General features: G+C 67.1%; 5 protein-coding genes across 5 annotated transcripts in view; 4 read left to right on the forward strand and 1 right to left on the reverse strand.

Annotated features, from left to right (window-relative positions):
• Positions 1-396: 396 nt before the first annotated feature.
• EMIHUDRAFT_217905 (hypothetical protein) lies at positions 397-1,830 on the reverse strand (the record flags this gene model as incomplete). The annotated part of the gene is made up of 1 exon (XM_005760288.1): positions 397-1,830. The coding sequence occupies one exon, from the start codon at positions 1,828-1,830 to the stop codon at positions 397-399; it is 1,434 nt and encodes a 477-aa protein (XP_005760345.1).
• Positions 1,831-2,130: 300 nt separating this feature from the next.
• On the forward strand, positions 2,131-3,935 carry EMIHUDRAFT_438432 (hypothetical protein). Its single transcript, XM_005760289.1, has 2 exons — positions 2,131-3,055; positions 3,140-3,935. Exons 1-2 carry the CDS (start codon positions 2,215-2,217, stop codon positions 3,520-3,522), a joined length of 1,224 nt encoding a protein of 407 aa, XP_005760346.1. The 5' UTR covers positions 2,131-2,214; the 3' UTR covers positions 3,523-3,935.
• Positions 3,936-8,656: 4,721 nt separating this feature from the next.
• On the forward strand, positions 8,657-8,921 carry EMIHUDRAFT_217908 (hypothetical protein; the record flags this gene model as incomplete). Its single annotated transcript, XM_005760290.1, has 2 exons — positions 8,657-8,765; positions 8,848-8,921. 2 exons carry the CDS (start codon positions 8,657-8,659, stop codon positions 8,919-8,921), a joined length of 183 nt encoding a protein of 60 aa, XP_005760347.1.
• A 1,355-nt stretch (positions 8,922-10,276) lies between these two features.
• On the forward strand, positions 10,277-13,353 carry EMIHUDRAFT_217910 (hypothetical protein; the record flags this gene model as incomplete). The annotated part of the gene is made up of 10 exons (XM_005760291.1): positions 10,277-10,765; positions 11,049-11,070; positions 11,358-11,446; positions 11,522-11,587; positions 12,134-12,174; positions 12,370-12,491; positions 12,588-12,700; positions 12,863-13,003; positions 13,092-13,172; positions 13,237-13,353. 10 exons carry the CDS (start codon positions 10,277-10,279, stop codon positions 13,351-13,353), a joined length of 1,281 nt encoding a protein of 426 aa, XP_005760348.1.
• A 575-nt stretch (positions 13,354-13,928) lies between these two features.
• EMIHUDRAFT_453217 (hypothetical protein) overlaps positions 13,929-17,766 on the forward strand; it is a gene marked incomplete at its 5' end in the record, with an annotated part of 4,668 nt that continues 830 nt past the window's right edge. The window contains 13 exons of the mRNA XM_005760292.1: positions 13,929-14,010; positions 14,393-14,557; positions 14,630-14,706; positions 14,775-15,033; positions 15,107-15,211; positions 15,288-15,356; positions 15,427-15,531; positions 15,659-15,718; positions 15,915-16,001; positions 16,070-16,183; positions 16,503-16,577; positions 16,731-16,784; positions 17,352-17,483. Of these exons, the coding sequence (XP_005760349.1) occupies positions 13,929-14,010; positions 14,393-14,557; positions 14,630-14,706; positions 14,775-15,033; positions 15,107-15,211; positions 15,288-15,356; positions 15,427-15,531; positions 15,659-15,718; positions 15,915-16,001; positions 16,070-16,183; positions 16,503-16,577; positions 16,731-16,784; positions 17,352-17,483 (1,384 nt within the window). The remainder of the gene's footprint in view (positions 14,011-14,392; positions 14,558-14,629; positions 14,707-14,774; positions 15,034-15,106; positions 15,212-15,287; positions 15,357-15,426; positions 15,532-15,658; positions 15,719-15,914; positions 16,002-16,069; positions 16,184-16,502; positions 16,578-16,730; positions 16,785-17,351; positions 17,484-17,766) is intronic.

Here is a 17,766-nt window from a genome sequence, read left to right on the forward strand (position 1 = left end):
TTCTTTTCGGGGGGGGGGGGGGGGCGTCCTGACTCGGGTGGCGTGTTGGCGGTTCGTTGGAGAGAAGCCGATCCTTTTGGACTTTGCGGCAGGACAACACACAAGACTCAAGAGAGAGGCTCTATTTCACTTTGACTTTCACTTTGTTTATGTCGCGCCATGCTATAAGTCCCCCCCCCCCCCCCCCCTCCCTGCAAGGGGTGTGCGCCTGCTCTCGAGAGCCCCGGGCCCGGCGCACACGCCCTGACCCCAAAAATGAAACTTAGAAATAACAGCAAGGTGATATGTGGCGGTTACGTACCACTCTCACACAGCCGGCGCGCATGCCCTCAGGCGAGTCACACGGCACGGCCGGCGGCCAACCGCGGGCCGCCGCCCTATACTTCAGCGGGGGTTTCAGAGGCAGCAGCTCGCGAAATACGTCGCCGCGGCGGTGCGGAACTTTGCGCCGACGCCGCGGTTGCGCACGCAGCTGGAGTTGCGTTGCAGGCGCCGCCACTCGACGCACGAGCCGTTGGCGAGCTGCATGGCGGTCCCGATGCACTTTAGGTCCGGCGAGTTTGCGTGCAGAAGCCCGCACGGGGCGGCACACGCATGCTGCCGCTGCGCCTCGAGCCCGAAATGCACTGAGAGCTGACGGTTCCACTCGCAACCAAGGCTGTGGAAGAGCGCCCCGTGCGAGTACGCCATGAAGGAGTAGAGCGTCTGGTCGCCGAGGTAGCCCAGCCAGGCGCCGCCGCGGCCAGTGGCGTAGTGGTCGAGGGCGGCGGCGTAGGCGGGCGATCGGCGCATCCGCTCGAGGTGCAGCAGCTGCACCCCACCATTCTTGCCGATGGCGTTGCCCGAGTAGAGGCTGGACTGCTCGGCGACCAGGCCGAGCACTGCCTCCGGCCCGAAGCGGGCAAACTGCCCCCACAGCTCCGCCAGCGGACGGATCATGACCACGTCCGTGTCGAGGACGAGCACGCGCCGCACGCTCGGCGGCAGGACGAAATGCAGCAGCGGTTTGAGGAGGTAGGTGCGGCCGGGCCCATGCGAGAGCCGCACGAGGTTGGCGTGCAGACAGCGCGCGCCGGGACTGCGCAGCTCGAGCGCCGCCACACGAATGTGGGCCGGGACGGACGGCGGCAGCGGCGAGGCGAGCAGCGCATGCAGTCGCACGCCCGGGCCGTCGAGCATCGCGGCTGCCCGCAGCACGCCCATCCAGTTCCGCCTTTGCGGCGCGCGCGTATCGTAAAAGGCCACGTGGATCAGCCCGTCGTCCTCGGAGCTGCTCACGCCGCCGGCCTCCCCCGGCTGCTGCACAGACGCGTTCGTGGTGTTGAGGCACGAGGGCACGATTGAGGGCGGTGGCCGGGGTCGCGTTCTTGGCTGTTTGTTCGGTCTGGACGTCGCCGCCTGGCGGGTGGGCGGCTGCAACGAGGCGGCGGCTGCGGACGCCGCGGCACGCTCCTCGGGGAGCCAGAGCCCTCCTCCGAGGCACGCGCACGCGTAGGCAGTGTGGTCTGGCGGCGAGAAGCAGTCCACGGATCGGTTGTAGCTGGGCCCATACCAACGACCGGTGCACTGGAACGTTCCGCGGCACGAGTTGCTCACCCAGACCACCGGTGGCTGTCCGGGAGAGGCCGTGCAGCCGTACGTCCGTCCCTCGACACAGGCGGCCCTGCTGACCTGCTGCACGAGCGTCACCGCGCAGCCGCTGCCCGGCAGCCGACTCATGTTTGTCGCCCCGTCGCGTTGCTGACCAAGACGCTTGAGACGCTGGTGACCGGCCCTCTTGAAGGGCGACCGTGCGAGTGGCAGAAGGATTATTGCCAGGGCCGGGAGCATCGTTGTTTACGCGTGGAGCACGCAGTCAGGGCGACAACACGGCGTCTTCACACCAATGCGGATCATGGCAGCGCTCGATCCCATCGCGGAGGCCGCCACGGCAGGCCGCGGCACCTACAAGGCCAACTGCTCGTCCGCGATTTCCGCCGTGTGCCTAGCAGGGCAGGGTGCGCAGCTTCGAGCAGGCATCGTTCAGCCTGGCCGCGTTGGCCCAGGCGCATGCGCACGCTGTCTACGCCCTTACCGAAACAAGGAGCGGCGGCGTCTCGAAGAGAGATATATATATAAGACCGCCGGCCGCCGGGCCCACCGCCGCCTCCGCCGCCGCCTCCGTAGCGGCGTCTAGTGGCCGCTGCCCGGCCGCCGGCGACCTGTAAGCGCTGTATGTACACGTCTCTGCTGTTGCTGCTCGCCAGATCGGGCAGCGACAGCGCGCTTGACGCGAATACCACGGAACGCTTTGGCCCATCAAGTCGCGTGCTTCCCCGCTGCAACGTGCACGTCTTTGAACCCGTCCACAAGACGTCGACCAAGTCTCGGCAGGGAGGGTCGACCGAGTCTCAGTACGACGTGTTCAGCAGAATTGCTCCGCGCGTCAACTCGACGCCGCGATCCAGCGCCGACTGGATCCTCTTCGGATCGGATCTCACCTTTCGAGACGCTCATCGGCACCCAGCCATACGAGAGCTGATCGAGCTTGCGGCAAATTCCACCGTGCCGATTGTCGCCTCCTCCTTCTTCATACACACTCGAGTGCCGCACCTCCGCCGCCGCTCGGTGTACATCTTCTCCGAAATGGAGACGCGGAGTGAGCAGATTTTGGTGCCGTTTGCGCTCACAGTCGGGAGCAAGCTGGATGGCCTCGCGCCCCCCACCGCCTGGGAAAACAGGCGCACCGCCCTCTTCGTCGGCCACGTCCCCCAGCTATGGATATCAACCACGCGCTGGCGCATCTGGAGACAGCTCTACAACCGCTCCGATGCGACGGTCGCCTCGCCCGACGTCTGGACGCTCGGCATCGGGCTCGAATGCGCGCGCAACGGGACGTGGCAAGAGCACTGCACGGGGCTCCACGGCCCCGTGAACATGAGTTGCGACTTGAAGCCCCGGTCCGCCACCAGATGCCGGGCAGTGTTGAGAGAGCCGGGCTTCCTGCGCGACTTTGTGGCCGCCGGAGGGGCCGTCGTCCCGTCGAAGCTTGGCCGGGACGCGTACCTCCGCGCGGGTGCGCGAGCGATACGTCTCTCCTAGGCACACACGATCACGCCGCCACGTTGGAGCCTCTGTCATGAGGCACTCCTCCTCGTAGGCTTGGATCACAAGTTCTGCATCGTGGCCGCCGGCGACTACCCTAACACGGGCAAGTACATCGAGGCGATCATCTTTGCGTCGCGCGGCGGCTGCGTGCCGGTCTTCATCGGTGTGTCGCCGCGCAGCCTCGCGTTTGGCAGCGTTATCGACTACAGGCGGGTCGCCCTGTGGAGCGGCGTATCGAGCTTGGGCTCGAACCTCGACTTGTGGAGGAGATGGAGCGCGGAGCAGGTGCGGCCCATGATGGAGTACGCTCGAACGGTGGGCAAGCTCCTCGACTACGACGCTGAAGGCGCAGAGCAAGCGTTGCGGGAGGTGTGCAGGCGAGTCCGAATAGGGCGTGGCCCCGAACCTGCCATGGGAGGGAGGGTGTACGGGTGAGTGAAGGGGGAGGGAGGAAGCATGCGAACCGTGCGCGATGGCGTGTTTGGGGCAATCGGGCGCCGGCGCTGCACGGGGCAGTGTGTGCTGGGGTGGACGAGAGTGGCGCCAGAGTGTGGCGCGGGCAGTGCATTGGGAGTCCCGCAGCACTCGGGGCACGGGGGCTGGGGATCCGACGCGAGCAATGGCGGGCTCACCGCTCGGGGCTGCCTTGGCGGAGGCAGCGCGCTGCTTCTTGGCGTTGGGGACCGGGGCTGTACCGCTGCACCGAGGGGCCCGAGACGCGAGAGCGCTCGGGCTGCGCCCTGAGAGGCCCGCCCATTTTGCTTTTGGCGAAAGGGTGAATTTCAATTATCCTTTACCGTTTTTGTGTTCGCCGTTTTTGCTTTTTACGTAGATGCAAGTGCCAAAAAGCGCTATTTCCTGCTCCCAGCTCACCACCTCGCCTTCTCTGTCGCCATGCTGGCCCAGGCCCATCAGTAGCACGTCTGAGCCGTCCCAGACCGCACTTACCTTGGGTCTGCAAGCTCACACCGGCTCGTGATGCCTCGGAGAGGGCTCGAGATTGTCTTCGGCGGACCCCATCCGAGGCGATTGCGAGGGCTTTCCGGAGGCCATCACCGGCGCCACCGACCGTGAAATGTCCCGACCCGCAGCCTTCATGCACCAGGCGCATGGATGCAGTCATAATATGTAGGCCGTGTCTCCCGAAGTCTTGAGCAATAGCCGCAAAAGGTGCTTTTCGGCAGTTCATCGCGACACGTCCAGGTGCCGACGAAGCGGCTTCCCAGCTCACCACCTCGCCTTCTCTGTCGCTCTCCTGGCCCAGGCCCATCGGTATCAAGTCTTAGCTCTCCCAAACCGTCCTTATTTTGGGTGATGAAGCCCACTCTGGCTCATACCACGGCTCTTACGGCCTCATACACGCCCGTTTCACCCACAGACACCGCCGGCACGCACTCCCACTTCACACATGCTCAAGCACAACCCCACCAAAGCACAGCCCTGCTCAGAATGGGCAAGGGCTACCACTTGGTGACCCAGGTAGCCTCTGGCTCGCCACTGCACTCGGCTCCTCTGCAGCTGTCTCGGGCTCTCCCCACGACAGCACCCCGGCGGCAAGCTTTGACGCCCGTCTGGTGGGCCTGCTGTGTCCACAGCCGCCCCTGACATGCAGCTCGCACCATGACTCGACACCGGGCCCGCTCATCTTGGTCGTGGCGGCGTGTGTGAAGGATGCGCGGCCGAGCCGCTGGCTGGCGCCGCTTGAGCGTCCGAGAGCAGCCTCCAGGAGGCGGAATGGGTCGCGGTGCATGTCGCCATCGGCCTCCGGGGGTGGGCCCGGGGCCAGGCCACTCTCGGCGCCCGAAATACCCGGCGCAGAGCCCGGAATTGGGGCCGCGCGCGGACGATGGCAAACCCTATAGGGTTTGAGGGCGGCCGCCCAAGAGCCAAAGTAGGCCTTTAACGCACAGGAACGACGGGCACGGGACTGGCGCGCACTGGCCGACTAAACACAGGTAAACCACGGGAGCCGCCCAAGCGACAATGATAACAGTCAGTGTGCACAGCACTACCCCAACAGCGGGGCAACCGCCCTCTCCAGGTAGGTTTGCCGCTCCTTGGCCGTCGCGAAGCCGTTCCATTCGTAGAATGGAACGCTGCTCACCCTCCAGCCAGCCGCCGCGAGGAGGCGCCGCTTGAGCAGCGTTGGCCCGTTGGGTCTGCGCACGCCCAGGCCGTCGGGCAGCAGGAAGTGAGAGGGGCCGTCCACCTCGACCGCGATGCGTGACGAGGGCAGCGCCAGGTCGAGCGAGTAGCCAGTGCGCGGCTCGAGATGCTCCTCCTCCGAAGCCGTGCTGGACGGCGGCGAGGGCAGCCGCGACGGAGCGTTGCAAGCCTGACGGCCGAGCTATGGTCGCCACCATAGCAACGCGGCAAAGCTTGCGCTGGGGGGCGGGGAGAAGATGCTGCTGCCCGTCTTCGCCTCGCTCAAGAGAGAGCCAGAGCTGCCACTGGTGAAGCTGAGAGCGCTCCTCCTCGCTCCAGCTCGACGGATCCCGCGCGAGCGAGTCGCTGATCACGCGCGAGCAGTCGGCAAGCAGCGCCTGGTGATAATGGTCTGCCGTCGCGTACGCCCACACCGTGTTGGCCAGGGCTTGAGGGGTGAAGCCAGCCAGCCCGCCGCGTACTGCCTCCTCCGCCACCGCCGCGTACAGCGCGTCCGCCTCCACGCCCGCCGTCGCGTACGCCCACACCGTGTTGGCCAGGGCTTGAGGGGTGAAGCCAGCCAGCCCGCCGCGTACTGCCTCCTCCGCCACCGCCGCGTACAACGCGTCCACAGCCACGCCCGCCGTCGCATACGCCCACACCGTGTTGGCCAGGTTCTGCAGACCGCCGCACAGCCCGACGGGGGAGACCCCCCACCGGGCGGCCGCGGCGGCGGCGGCGACGGCGGCGGAGCGGGCGGCAAGGCGGCCAAGGACCGCGAGCGGGTGCGCCCCGACCCTCCCACCCCCCCAGACTCCGACGCCGACTCGTCGGAGGACGACGTGGGCGGCGGTGGTCACCCGCGGCCACCGGGACCTGAGTATTGTATAAAAATACTGTAAGGCATATCGGTTCCCTGGGCGTTCACTAGCGCTCGCTTGTCCGAAAAATGGAAGCTGGGGGGGGGGGGGGGATTCTCTCTGCTAGGTGAGATGCAATATGGCTATGACGAGACGGAGCTCTACCAGGCATGGAGGGACGGCGAGATAGGCGAAAAGGACTTGCCGGAGGAGGTGATGGCTATGACTTTGGACCTTTGCGAGAGGTGGCGAGCGGAGCAAGCGCGGTGTAGGCGCGCCCACGCGGCGCAGCGGCTCTCCCGCGACCATAGCCCCTCCCGCAGCCGCAGCCGCAGCCGTAGCCGCAGCCCCAACTCTTGCTGCTCTTCTAGTGTCGGGTAGTGACCAGGGGTGAGGGGACGGATTGAAGATCCCTCACGCCAAGATCGTGTAGGGCGGGGACACATGTCCCTAAATCCCATCTCGTCTCAGAGAGTTTGACCGCGTTTATTTATTTATTTCTCTGCTTGGTGCTGGGGGATCACGACAGACTCAGGCACCCTTTGAGCCGCTCGTGGATGGCCTCTCTTGGCACAGAGGGTACCCTCTGAGACGAGCAGATCTGGGCGCATGCGTAACGACACTGCTAGAGATGCCTTTTGGGGCCCAGAGATAAAACTTCTGTGATGCCATGCGTGACCTAGTAGTGTCCCCAGCTATGGGCGTGTCCACGTTGGAGCCAGGTGTGGTGTGGGCGCGAGAATAGCTCCGCCGTTAATGGAGGCAACCGATGCGAGTCGACTGGTGTGTGTCGTCGTGGTTTCGTATCAAGAATACTCACTCACACACCCCTGGGGGACCATTGGTGCCTGCAGAGCGAGGCAAACAAGAGGCGCTCGGACACACGTGAACGAAACGGAGGCGCCTGTGTGTCGCGCGCCTTGCGGGGGGGGGGGCGCGGAAAAGAGGAACCTCTTAGCGCCATCGCCACGGTGCTGCAAGCAGCGCCGGGCGACGACGGCTTACCGCCTCCCGGTCCCCCTCGGCACACCTCCGCTGCTTAATGTTTGGCGACTCGAACCCGTGAAGCTTCCCCGTGCGCGGGTTACCCCGCACACGGGTCAGCCTGCCAGCCACGTATCCACGCAAGTGTCTTCCGCGCGCATGGCATACTCGCATAATGTGGGTAAACGAAAAAAGTAGCGCCCAATTCGTCTACGTACGGCTTAGTGAGTGGTTGGGGTGGCCTCAGGCATCCCCAAGGGAGCCTCTGCGGTGCCACATAAGCAGCTTAGTGATTGTCGAGACTTAAAGTGTTTCGTTTGAAGAAACGCAAACCGGACAGACGGTACTATGGTCACCAGTAAAGCCGTAAACGAAAATTCGACTTTGAGGGATCATATCTCAAAAAGCCGGGAGATAGCATCGCATTATTGTTGCATATTATGCCACATAAGGTCAAACTTGACCCCACAAGCATCAAGAACCCGATGCTCCGGCTCGACTGTGCCGGCACACTGCCTCCTCGCGCACGCTGCTAGCAGGCCGTTGCGGCCCGTGGTGCACCAGAGAGAGAGGTCGACGCGTTGCCCCCGCCGGCGACCCCGCGCGGCTCAGGCCAGCCAGAAGGTGTGTGGTGACGGCACCGTGGCAGGAGTGCGGAGAAGAGCTCGCCGAACGCGAGCAGCAGATGGCCAAAGTGTGCCAGCGCGAGAGCCTCGCGAGCGGGCGCAGAAGGAGCTCGCCGTGACACGATGCCGGGCGGTGGTGGTGCTCTGGCGACTGTGCACAGTGGGCAAAGTCAGGCTGCAACTGGGCAGCACGTTGGTAGTGCCCTGCTGCAGCCTGGCCTGACATGCACAGGGCGAACAGAGGCGGTACTATCGTCCGGCGCTCGTCACCGAATCTGGGCCAACTTCGACCGCCGCCACAGCTCGCCACGAGCACGCAGCGACAAAATGTTGACTGTACGGAAGTTGAGGCTGGTCGAGAGGAAGAGGCTGCCGTGCGAGCCGGCAGCTGGCTGGCTCGTCGTGGACTGCCGTGGCGACTTTTTTCGGTGTCTTTCTTGATAGTACCGAATACGGTACTTTCGTTTACCCACATTCTGCGAGTACCGACGTCTGGCTTTTATTTCGCGGCTGGCGGCGCCCGCTGCCAGCCGCGAAATCTGAGGTCGCCCCGCCCGCCTGCGCCCCCGCGACGGCCCCGCAGCGGCCGGGCCGGCTGCCTTGGTGGGCGGGGCACCTCCCGCTGCCGCGTCGCGGCCGCGGACGCGCTCGGAAGCACGCCGCGGGCCTCTGCCGCGCGCCTCGAAAGCGTCGCCGCTCTCGACGCGCGGAAGAGCCGGTCCCATGCGTCGGTCCGAGCGTCACGCACCCCCGTGCTCGGTCGCAGGCACCTACTCGACGGTCGACGAGCTCGCCGGCATGTCGACCGCGCGATACGCCACTCCTGATCCCGATGACGACGGCTACGACGAGGACGTGCCCGCCGACCCCCCACCCCCTGCCGCCGACGACGATGCCGCGCCGGACGACGAGCCTGTGGTCGGCGACGCCGACGGCGGCGGCGGCGGCGGCAGCATGGGCAAGGCGCGGCGCTGGGCCAAGAACTTGCCCGACCCGTCGTGCTGCCCCGCGCTCCCGCTGCTTCTGCTCGCGCTCATCGGCACGGTCGCGTTTGCCTTCTCGCGTCCGCCCGCGGCGCTGCTGCAGTGTGGACCAGCCACTCCATTGACGCTGCTGCTGGCGCCTCGACCCGAGGCGCAGTCAAGGACAGGAGCAGCGGCGAGAGGCAGCGAAGAAGTGGCACGGACGCAGCGAGCGCGCAGAGGCAGAGCACGAGTAGTCGAGCAGGAGAGGCGGCCGCACGTGCGAGCACGAGCACTGGTGTGCGGGACCACGTTGGTCGCATGTCGAGCTCGGACCTGCGCTTCGGGCCTTCGGCTTGGACACAGTTTTGTAGAGAAACGCGAAAAACGGCCGGGTACCAAGCGTGTACCCCTTCAACCCCTGTCCCATTCGCCTCTCTTATATGCCAGGACAAGACGGGCGCGGAGCCCGCACTCGAAGGGGCTACTAGCCTCTCTCGACTGAGGCTTTTCTTTTGACTACGCCGCCCTCCCCCCCCCACCACACACACACGTACACGTAGAGCTAACAGCTAAGAGCCTGGCGTCGGTGCTAAGCTGTGGCTCACGCGACACTGCCCCCGGACGTGTGAGGCGCAAGCGGATGTTGAGGGCGATGTTTGCAACCTAACGGAGGCGAGTGTAGCGGTGCGCTGTGCCGGCGCCGGTGCTGATGTGACTACTCCAAGAGACCGTGTCGATTGAAGACTACTCATGACAGAGTGAGAGAGTGTATGTGCGGGTGGACGTGGGCGAGAGGCGTGATGTGGGATGGCGCACCGGTCGCGGTGGTGCGGATGAGTGAGCCGCCGCGCAGCCGTGAGGTGCTCGATGAGTGAGCCGCCGGGACAGAGCCGCACCTGCGCAGGCAGCAAAGGTGGGCGGCGTGAGCGCGCGCGGTGCCGCGCTCCACGGTGTGCGAGAGTGCCGGGCCGGGCGTGCCCCCATCAGCGATGGAAGCTCAAAGCCGGCACAGAAGCTCCGACACGGGCGTCTGCTGGTTGCGCGTGTCGACGAGCGGGCCCGAGCGAGGCCGCAGAGGAGGAAGAACGTCGGTCGTGCGAGCGCTGAGGACAAACGGACGGCTGAGTGAGGGACGGCAGTCATACCGGCAATAGTCGGTGTGCGGCGGCGGTCGCTCGGGGGCGGAGGCCGGCGGCAGGGAGAGAATCGGGCGAGAGCACGGAGCACGCCTGCCGTCGAGTGAGAGCAGACATCTACAGAGAGCACGTGCGGCCGCGCCGGGCCACCGAGAGGCGCACCTGGCGCAACTCGAGCGTAAGTGACCGTGGCGGCAGCCGCTCAGCGCTCGAGGCGACCATCCGGCCGCCGGGCGTGCCTCTGGCGCCGACTCGGCGCCGTCGGCGACCCCGCGCGGGCCAGAGTCATGTCGAGCCGGGGCTGAGCCGGCGGTGGCGGACGCTTGGATGCACGCTCCGGGGGGCTGCCGGGTCGGATCGGCCTTTCGGGCGCCGCCGCAGCGCCGCGGAGGCACTGTTCTGGTGAGAACACGCGCCACTGAGGCCGACTGAAGTTGCACGCCCAGGCCAGCCGGTCGCAACGGCCCAAGCAAATGGTCTCTCCCACGAACAACGAGAGCCTCAACGCTCCGCCCGAGCCCGACGCAGTCGACGAGGTGGTCGAGGCGCGCCTGCTCTTCACCGAGGCGGAGGAGGCGGCCCAGCTCATCGGCTCCCTCGGCGGCGGCGGCGACGAGGCGGCCGCTGCCGCGGAGCGTGTTTGCACGATCCTCGACCGCTACCAGGAGCAGCCGGGCGTGCTCGACCCGGCACTGGAGCTGCTGGTGGTGCCGCTGCTCTCGGTGGTGCGCACGCTCGCTCATGCCGGCGGCGCCGCCGTCTCCGCCTCGCTGCGGCCGCCGTGCCGCGTCATGTACACGCTTTGCAAGGTTCGCGGCTACAAGACGGTGGTCAAGTTCGTGCCGCACGAGGCGCGCGACCTCGAGCCGCTGGTCGGGCTGCTCGGCACGCTGGCGCCGGAGGACGGAGACACCTGGCAGATCTCCTACTCCCTCATGGTCTGGCTGTCAATGGTTGTGATGGTGCCGTTTGACCTCTCAATCATCGACTCGTCCGCCGCCTCCGCCGCCTCCGCCTCCTCCTCCTCCTCCGCCGACGCCGACGCCGACGCCGACGCCGACGCCCCCGTGCCGCTCGTGCGTCGGATCGAGCTTCTCGCTCCCTCGCGCCTCTCCTGACTAGACGGCCCCACCCCTCGTCCATTCACACGTAGGATCGAGCTGCTCGCACGCTCGCACCTCTCCTCGCCCGGCCCGGAGAGAGACGCCGCAGCGGCGCTCTGCGCGCGGCTGCTCACGCGGCCAGGGCTGCAGCCGGCCCTCCGCGAGTTCATCGTCTGGGGCGCCGCATCGCTGCAGGAACCCTCACCCTCACCCTCACCCTGGACCTCACCCTAACCCTGACCCTAACCCTAACCCTGACCCTCACCCTCACCCTAGCCCTACCCTGAGCCCTAGCCCCGACCCTTACCCTAACCCTTACCCTGCGCTCGCCCGGCCGCCGCCTCGCCGCAGGGCAGCCGCGGCGACGGCGCCGCCGCCGTCGGCACCGCCTCTTTCCTAACGGTCGGGATCTACACGACTCTGGCCGCAACCCCGTGTGTTTCTTTTTTAGGCACCGCCTCTTTCCTAACGGTCGGGATCTACACGACTCTGGCCGCTATCTTCAAGCTCGGCCACCGCGAGGAGCTCCTCCCGCAGCTGGTGCACCTCGGGCCAGACACTGCCTAGACACCTCCTAGACACCTCCTAGGCACCTCCTAGACACTTCCTCCCGAGGAGCTGCAGGTGCACCTCGGGCCGCTGATCGCCGCGCCCGCGGCGCTGCTTGGCGACTCCTCCGTCGTGCGGCGCAAGCTGGGCAGCGAGCCTAGACACTTCCTAGACACTTCCTAGACACCTCCTAGACACCTCCTAGACTCCTCCGTCGTGCGGCGCAAGCTGGGCAGCGAGCCGCTGCAGCGCGCCGCCCTCTCGTCTGTTAGTTCACTCACTACCCGTCGGACCACTCGCCAATCAGGCATCAAGCTGCTGCAGCGCGTCGCCCTCGTCTTCCTCCCTCCACGCGTCGCCGCGTGGCGCTACACCCGCGGCGCCCGCACCACCCGCCCCTCCCCTCCCCCCCCCCCCCCTTCCCCTCCCCCGTCTTGCGCGCGTGTCGTGAATGCAGTCTCGACGGGCCTGGATGAGTGACAAGCAGGCGCCCGCTCCCTCCTCCTCAACCTCGGCGGCGAGCTCGGCGCGCTCGCGGGAGCAGACGCCGGCGCTGCTCCGCCGGGAGGGAAGGGTGCGGCGGCGGCGGCGGCGGGCGAGGCAGCGGCTGGTGCGGAGGGGGGGGAGGAGGAGGAGGAGGGCCTGGTACCCGAGGCGGTCGAGTCGATCCTCGAGCAGCTCCTGTCGGGGCTTCGCGACTCCGACACCGTCGTGCGCTGGTCCTTTCCTAGACTCCTCCTAGACTCTTCCCAGACTCTTCCTAGACTCTTCCTAGACTCCTCCTAGACTCTTCCTAGACTCTTCCTAGACTCTTCCCTGACTCTTCCTAGACCGTCGTGCGCAGCTCCTCCGCCAAAGCGTCGGCCGCGAGTCCATCGCTGAGGAAGGTCCCGGCCGTTGTCCTCCCTCTTCAGGTCCTCCGCCAAAGGCATCGGCCGCATCACAAACCGCTTGCCGCTCGAGCTCGCGGACGACGTCGTCGGAGGCGCCGTCGACCTGCTCGCGCCGGAGGAGCGAGGCGGCGTTTTCTTGCCCAGTTGTGTTTCTTTTTTTAGGCGCCGTCGACCTGCTCGCGCCGGAGGAGCGAGGCGGCGTACATGTCTCTCTCACGGCGTTGTGTTTCTTCTTCGAGGCGCCGTCGACCTGCTCGCGCCGGACGAGCAGGCGAGCGCGTGGCACGGCGGCTGCCTTGCTCTGGCGGAGCTGGCGCGGCGCGGGCTGCTGCTGCCTGCGCGGCTGCCGGAGGTGCCGCTCACCCGAACACCCTGACCTAACACCCTAAGCCTAACACCCTCACCCGAACACCCTAACCCGAACACCCTCACCCGAACACGCCGCTTCGCGTCGTGTCGGCGCGGTGGGTGAGTACCGGTAGATGAAGGCCCCGCCCGAGGACCGCACCCCCAGGTGCTGCCTCGCGTCGTGTCGGCGCTGCACTACGACGTCCCTCGCGGCACAACGTCGGTCGGGACGCACGTGCGCGACGCGGCCTGCTACGTCTGCTGGGCCTTCGCGCGCGCCTTCGACGCCGCCGTGATGGCGCCGCACGTCGCTCAGCTGGCGCAGTCGCTGCCCGTCGTCGTCACGTTCTAAAAAAGAAATACAGTGTGGCCAGAAGCCCGTATTTCTTGTTTAGGCGCAGTCGCTTCTCGTCGTCGTCACGTTCGACCGCGAGGTGAACGTGCGGCGCGCCGCTTCGGCCGCCTTCCAGGAGACTGTGGGGCGGCAGGGCTCGTTCCTGCACTAGCCATTGCTGAGTGGATTCGCTCGCCGATGACTAGGAGAATGTGGGGCGGCAGGGCTCGTTCCCCCACGGCATCGAGATCGTGACCAGGGCTGACTACTTCGCGCTCGGCTCGCGTCCGAACGCATACTTGCGCTACCTGCGCGTCGCCTAAACAAAGGAATACGGCGTCCTGTTCGACGTATTTTCTTTTTTTAGGCGTACCTGCGCGTCGCCCCCTTCCTCGCCTCGCTCGAGGAGTACCGCCCCATGCTGCTCCGCCACCTGCTCGAGGCAGCAGCGCCGTCACTTGCGGCTGCCAATGAGCTCGTGTCCACACGTGTCGCGCTCCTGGTCTGCCTTAGGTCAAGAGCCGGCACTGGGACGAGTCCGTCCGGCTGCTGGCTGCGCAGGCGGCGAGTAGTGCCGCGGTCAAGCTCTGGTCCGTGTGGATGTGCATTGTCGATGAGGGCGTCCGGATGCTCGAGAGATGGGGAGATACAGGGAGATCTGGGGAGATCTGGGGAGATGAGGTTGTCCGGCTGCTCGCGGGAGATATGGGGAGATGTGGGGAGATGTGGGGAGATGTGGGGAGATGTGGGGAGATATGAGGTCGTCCGGCTGCTCGCGGTGCAGGCGGCGGCGAGGGCGGCGCCGCTAGCGCCCGAGTGGACTGTGCAGGTGCTGCCGCCGGCGCTGTGCAGGAGGGCCGGTGCGATCAATGGGAGGAGTGGCAGTCATACTCGTGCAGGTGATGCTGCCGGCGCTGTGCAAGCGCGCCCTCTCGCTCGACCTCAAGGAGAGGACCGGCGCTGTCCACATGGCGGCGGAGGCGCCCACCAGAAGCGAATAGTCCGTCGTCAATAGTCATCATCACGCCGGCACACAACCTCCGCGACACGCCCCCCATCACACGCCCATCACACGCCCATCACACGCTCATCACTCGCCCCCCATCGCACGCCCATCGCACGCCCATCACACGCCCATCACACGCCCATCACACGCCCATCACACGCTCATCGCACGCCCATCGCACGCTCATCACTCGCCCCCCATCGCACGCCCATCACACGCCCATCACACGCCCATCACACGCCCATCACACGCCCATCACACGCCCATCACACGCCCATCACACGCTCATCGCACGCCCATCCCACGCTCATCGCACGCTCATCGCACGCTCATCGCACGTACACGTACACTGGCAGGTGCTTCTCGCCCTCTGCCGCGCTCGCCACGCGGGCAGCGGCGCCGCGCTGCCGCCCGAGCTGCGCAAGGCGATCTCGGGCGTGGTGCCCGCCGTGGAGAAGGCGCGTTTGTACCGCGGCCGGGGCGGCGAGGCGATGCGCGGCGCTGTGTGCCGCATGCTCGAGGTGCGTGGCCCATCGTGAATGGCACTAGCCAGGCCAATCGAATCAGCAATCGGCGTCTGTCGCATGCTCGAGGTGTGCGCGGCGGTGCGGATGCCGTGCGGTCCGAAGGCGGCGCTCCGCAGCCTCGCCTCCCTCGACGACAGCATCAAGCACCCGACCGAGCAGATCTCGCCAGAGCTCCCCAGATCTCCCCAGATCTCCCGGTGCCTCGCCGTAGGCACCCGACGGAGCAGATCTCGCTCGCCGCGGTGGCGGCGCTGCGGCAGCTCTCCCGCGCCTACTTCTCGGAGGGCGGCGGCAGCACGGGCGGCGGCAGCGCGGGCGGCAGCACGGGCGGCGGCAGCAGGGCGGCTGGCAGCGGGCAGAGCGCTGGCGGCGGCGGGGAGGACGCCGGCGGCGGAGGCGCTGCTGGCGGCGGGGAGGCGGGGCAGGCGCCGTTGGACTTGGTGGCGCGGTACGCCATCCCTCTGGGCAAGGACCCGAGCGCGGGGTTGCGGCGCGGGGAGTTGGTCGGCATGCGTGGTGACGCGGCCACGAGTGTCCTCTTAGGACCCGAACGCGGGGCTGCGGCGCGGGCATGCGCTTGCCCTTGGCGCCTTGCCCTCCCCCCAGCTGCGCGCCTCCCTCCCTGCCGCCGTCGCGGCGCTCGTCCAGGCCCTCTCGGCCGGAGGCGGTCATGCAACTCACTTTTCACTATCCACCGAGCACCACTCGTGATTCGCCGATGCAGGCGTCGCGCCCGGAGGCGGTGGCGGAGCTGCGCGACCCCGAGACGCGCCGCAACGCGATCTCTGCTCTGGTGGGGGGATCTCTCCCCGGCGGCGTAGCTCGTGTGAACAGCGTCTCTTCACGCCTCCCGCTGTGAACAGGTCGAGCTCTCTCAGACGGCGGGGCTCGTCGCGACCGGCTCCGAGGGCGGCTTGGCCACGCCGACGTCTCCTCGCCTGCACATGCGCGCGCTGTGGACTGGCGCGGTACGAGAGAGATCGTAGGCGGGCTGACCACGCCGCTCTTCCTCGAGATCTTCGAGGCTTGGCTGGATGGACGGACGACTGCCACTTGTGAAAGGGGGCGTCTCTTCACACTCCCGGGTGTGAGCAGGCGTGTCTGGACGCCTTTGGGGACTACCAGACGGACAACCGAGGGGACGTCGGCAGTTGGGTCCGCGAGGCGGCGATGCATGCCGCGCTCCCCCTCCTCCGCCTCGCCACCCCTCCCGAGCACGGCGCGCCGGGCAGCAACGCCGACTCGCACGCGGCGCAACTCTCGCCACCCCCGGAGGCGGAGGCTGCAGCCGAGTGGGGCTGCCGCGCGGCACCCGCTTTTGCTTTTGACGGCGCACGCGCCTCTTTCTCAGGGGGAGGCGGAGGCCGAGGCCGAGGCGCTGCGGGCCGCGCTGCCTTCGCTCTGCCAGCGGCTCGCCGCGGCCCTCTCCCAGCAGGCCGTCGAGAGAAGATCGACCGGGTGCGCGAGCTGTGAACGGCGTCTCTTCACGCTTCACGCTGTAAACAGGCCGTCGAGAAGATCGACCGCGTGCGCGAGCTAGCCGCCGTGTCGCTCTCCGCGCTGCTGAGCGAGAAGCGGTTTCCCGCGGTCGCGCGCGCCCCCGAGCTGCGCCGAATCTTCGTGCTCCTGCTGTAGATGCGCCCCTCTCCGCCCTGTTTGTGCAAGCCAGTAGACACGCACACCCCGCTCCGAGCGCGGCGCGCGCACTCCACAGCCCTCGCATTCTCCTGCCGGTGTCAGCTATGCGCACGGCATGTGTCGCACGTGTGGCCGCGCGGTGCTCCGAGTGCACGCCCCGAGACGGCACTCACGCCTCAGCCCCGATGTCCATCTCCATCTCCATGCGGTGATGCACACTCTGGGTGCCGCCCCCGACGACACCCGCGCCACACGACGAACCCAACAGTACTGTGACCGGTGCACGTTAATCATGACACAGGTGCACGACCCGTCCGACTCCACCTGCACCGCGCCAGCCACGTCCGCGGACTTCCTCGTGCCCGCTGTCTGCTGGGTGTGAACAGCGTCTCTTCACACCTACTGCTGTGAACAGGTCCGCGGACTTCCTGGTGCCCGCCGTCTGCTTCGGCGTGACGGCGCCGCTGCTCGCGCTGAGCCAGCCCCTCCTGCTCACACCCCGCTGTGCCATCAGCCACGCTCTGATCAGGCGCCGCTCCTCGCGCTGAGCGAGTACCGCCTCCCCGCGCTGCGGGGGCTCAGCGTCTCCGCCGGAGGCCACTCGAGATGCAGCCGAGATGCACTTTCGAGATGCAGCCGAGATGCAGCCTCGAGATAGCCTCGAGATGCAGCCTCGAGATAGCCTCGAGATGCAGCCTCGAGATAGCCTCGAGATGCAGCCTCGAGATAGCCTCGAGATAGCCTCGACACACCCTCAAGAACCCTAAAGATGCAGCCTCGAGATGCAGCCTCGAGATGCGAGATGCGGGTTGCTTGGGTGCAGATCGGCTGCCTCTCTCGGCTGCAGGCCTGACCGAGTCGACTCTGCGCGGCGCCCGTGCGGCGCTCGACAAACACCTGACGGGGGCGCGATCTAGCCGAGATCGTGCGAGATCTAGCCGAGATCGTGCGAGATCTAGCCGAGAACGAGCGAGATCTAGCCGAGCTCGACAAGCACCTGGCGGTGGTGCTTCGAGCGTGGTCCGTTCCTAGACCCTTCCTGGACCGTTCCTGGACCCGTCCCGGTCCGTTCCTAGACCCTTCCTGGACCGTTCCTGGAGCCGTCCCGGTCCGTTCCTTAGACTTGTCCTAGACCGCCCCTCTCCTGCAGGCGCCTCGCCGCCACCTCCAGTGTGTCGCCTCCGACCTGCTGCTGCTGCTGCGGCAGCACCGGAGGGAGGCGAGGCTGGCGCTGCCGCTCCTCCGCACGGCGCCAGCGGCCCGGTCGAAGGAGGCGAGGGCGGTGTGTGGACGGCGTCTCTTCACGCGCCGGCTCGCTGTGAACAGACGGAGCACTTGCTCGAGGCGCGCGTCTTCGAGGCGCTCCTCGGCGAGCCCCTCCCGGCCGAGGCCGAGGGCGAGGGCGGGGGCGAGGGCGAGGGCGGGGGCGAGGGCGAGGGCGAGGGCGGGGGCGCTTTTGCGGAGGCGCTGCACCGCGCAGTGAGCGACGCCGCCAGGGCGTGTGCACGCGAGATGGCGGCGCTGCGCGCTTTGCTCGGCATTCAGGCCCGTGGCTGCCCCCGAAC

This window comes from Emiliania huxleyi (genome assembly GCF_000372725.1).
Source record: "Emiliania huxleyi CCMP1516 unplaced genomic scaffold EMIHUscaffold_76, whole genome shotgun sequence".
In the NCBI taxonomy this organism is placed as follows: Eukaryota; Haptophyta; order Isochrysidales; family Noelaerhabdaceae; genus Emiliania; species Emiliania huxleyi.

Coding starts and splice junctions, on each gene's coding strand:
- EMIHUDRAFT_438432 (XM_005760289.1), top strand. CDS start 2,215: ATGTACACGTCTCTGCTGTTGCTGCTCGCCAGATCGGGCAGCGACAGC. Junction 3,056..3,139: donor GGACGCGTACCTCCGCGCGG/GTGCGCGAGCGA, acceptor TCCTCCTCGTAG/GCTTGGATCACAAGTTCTGC.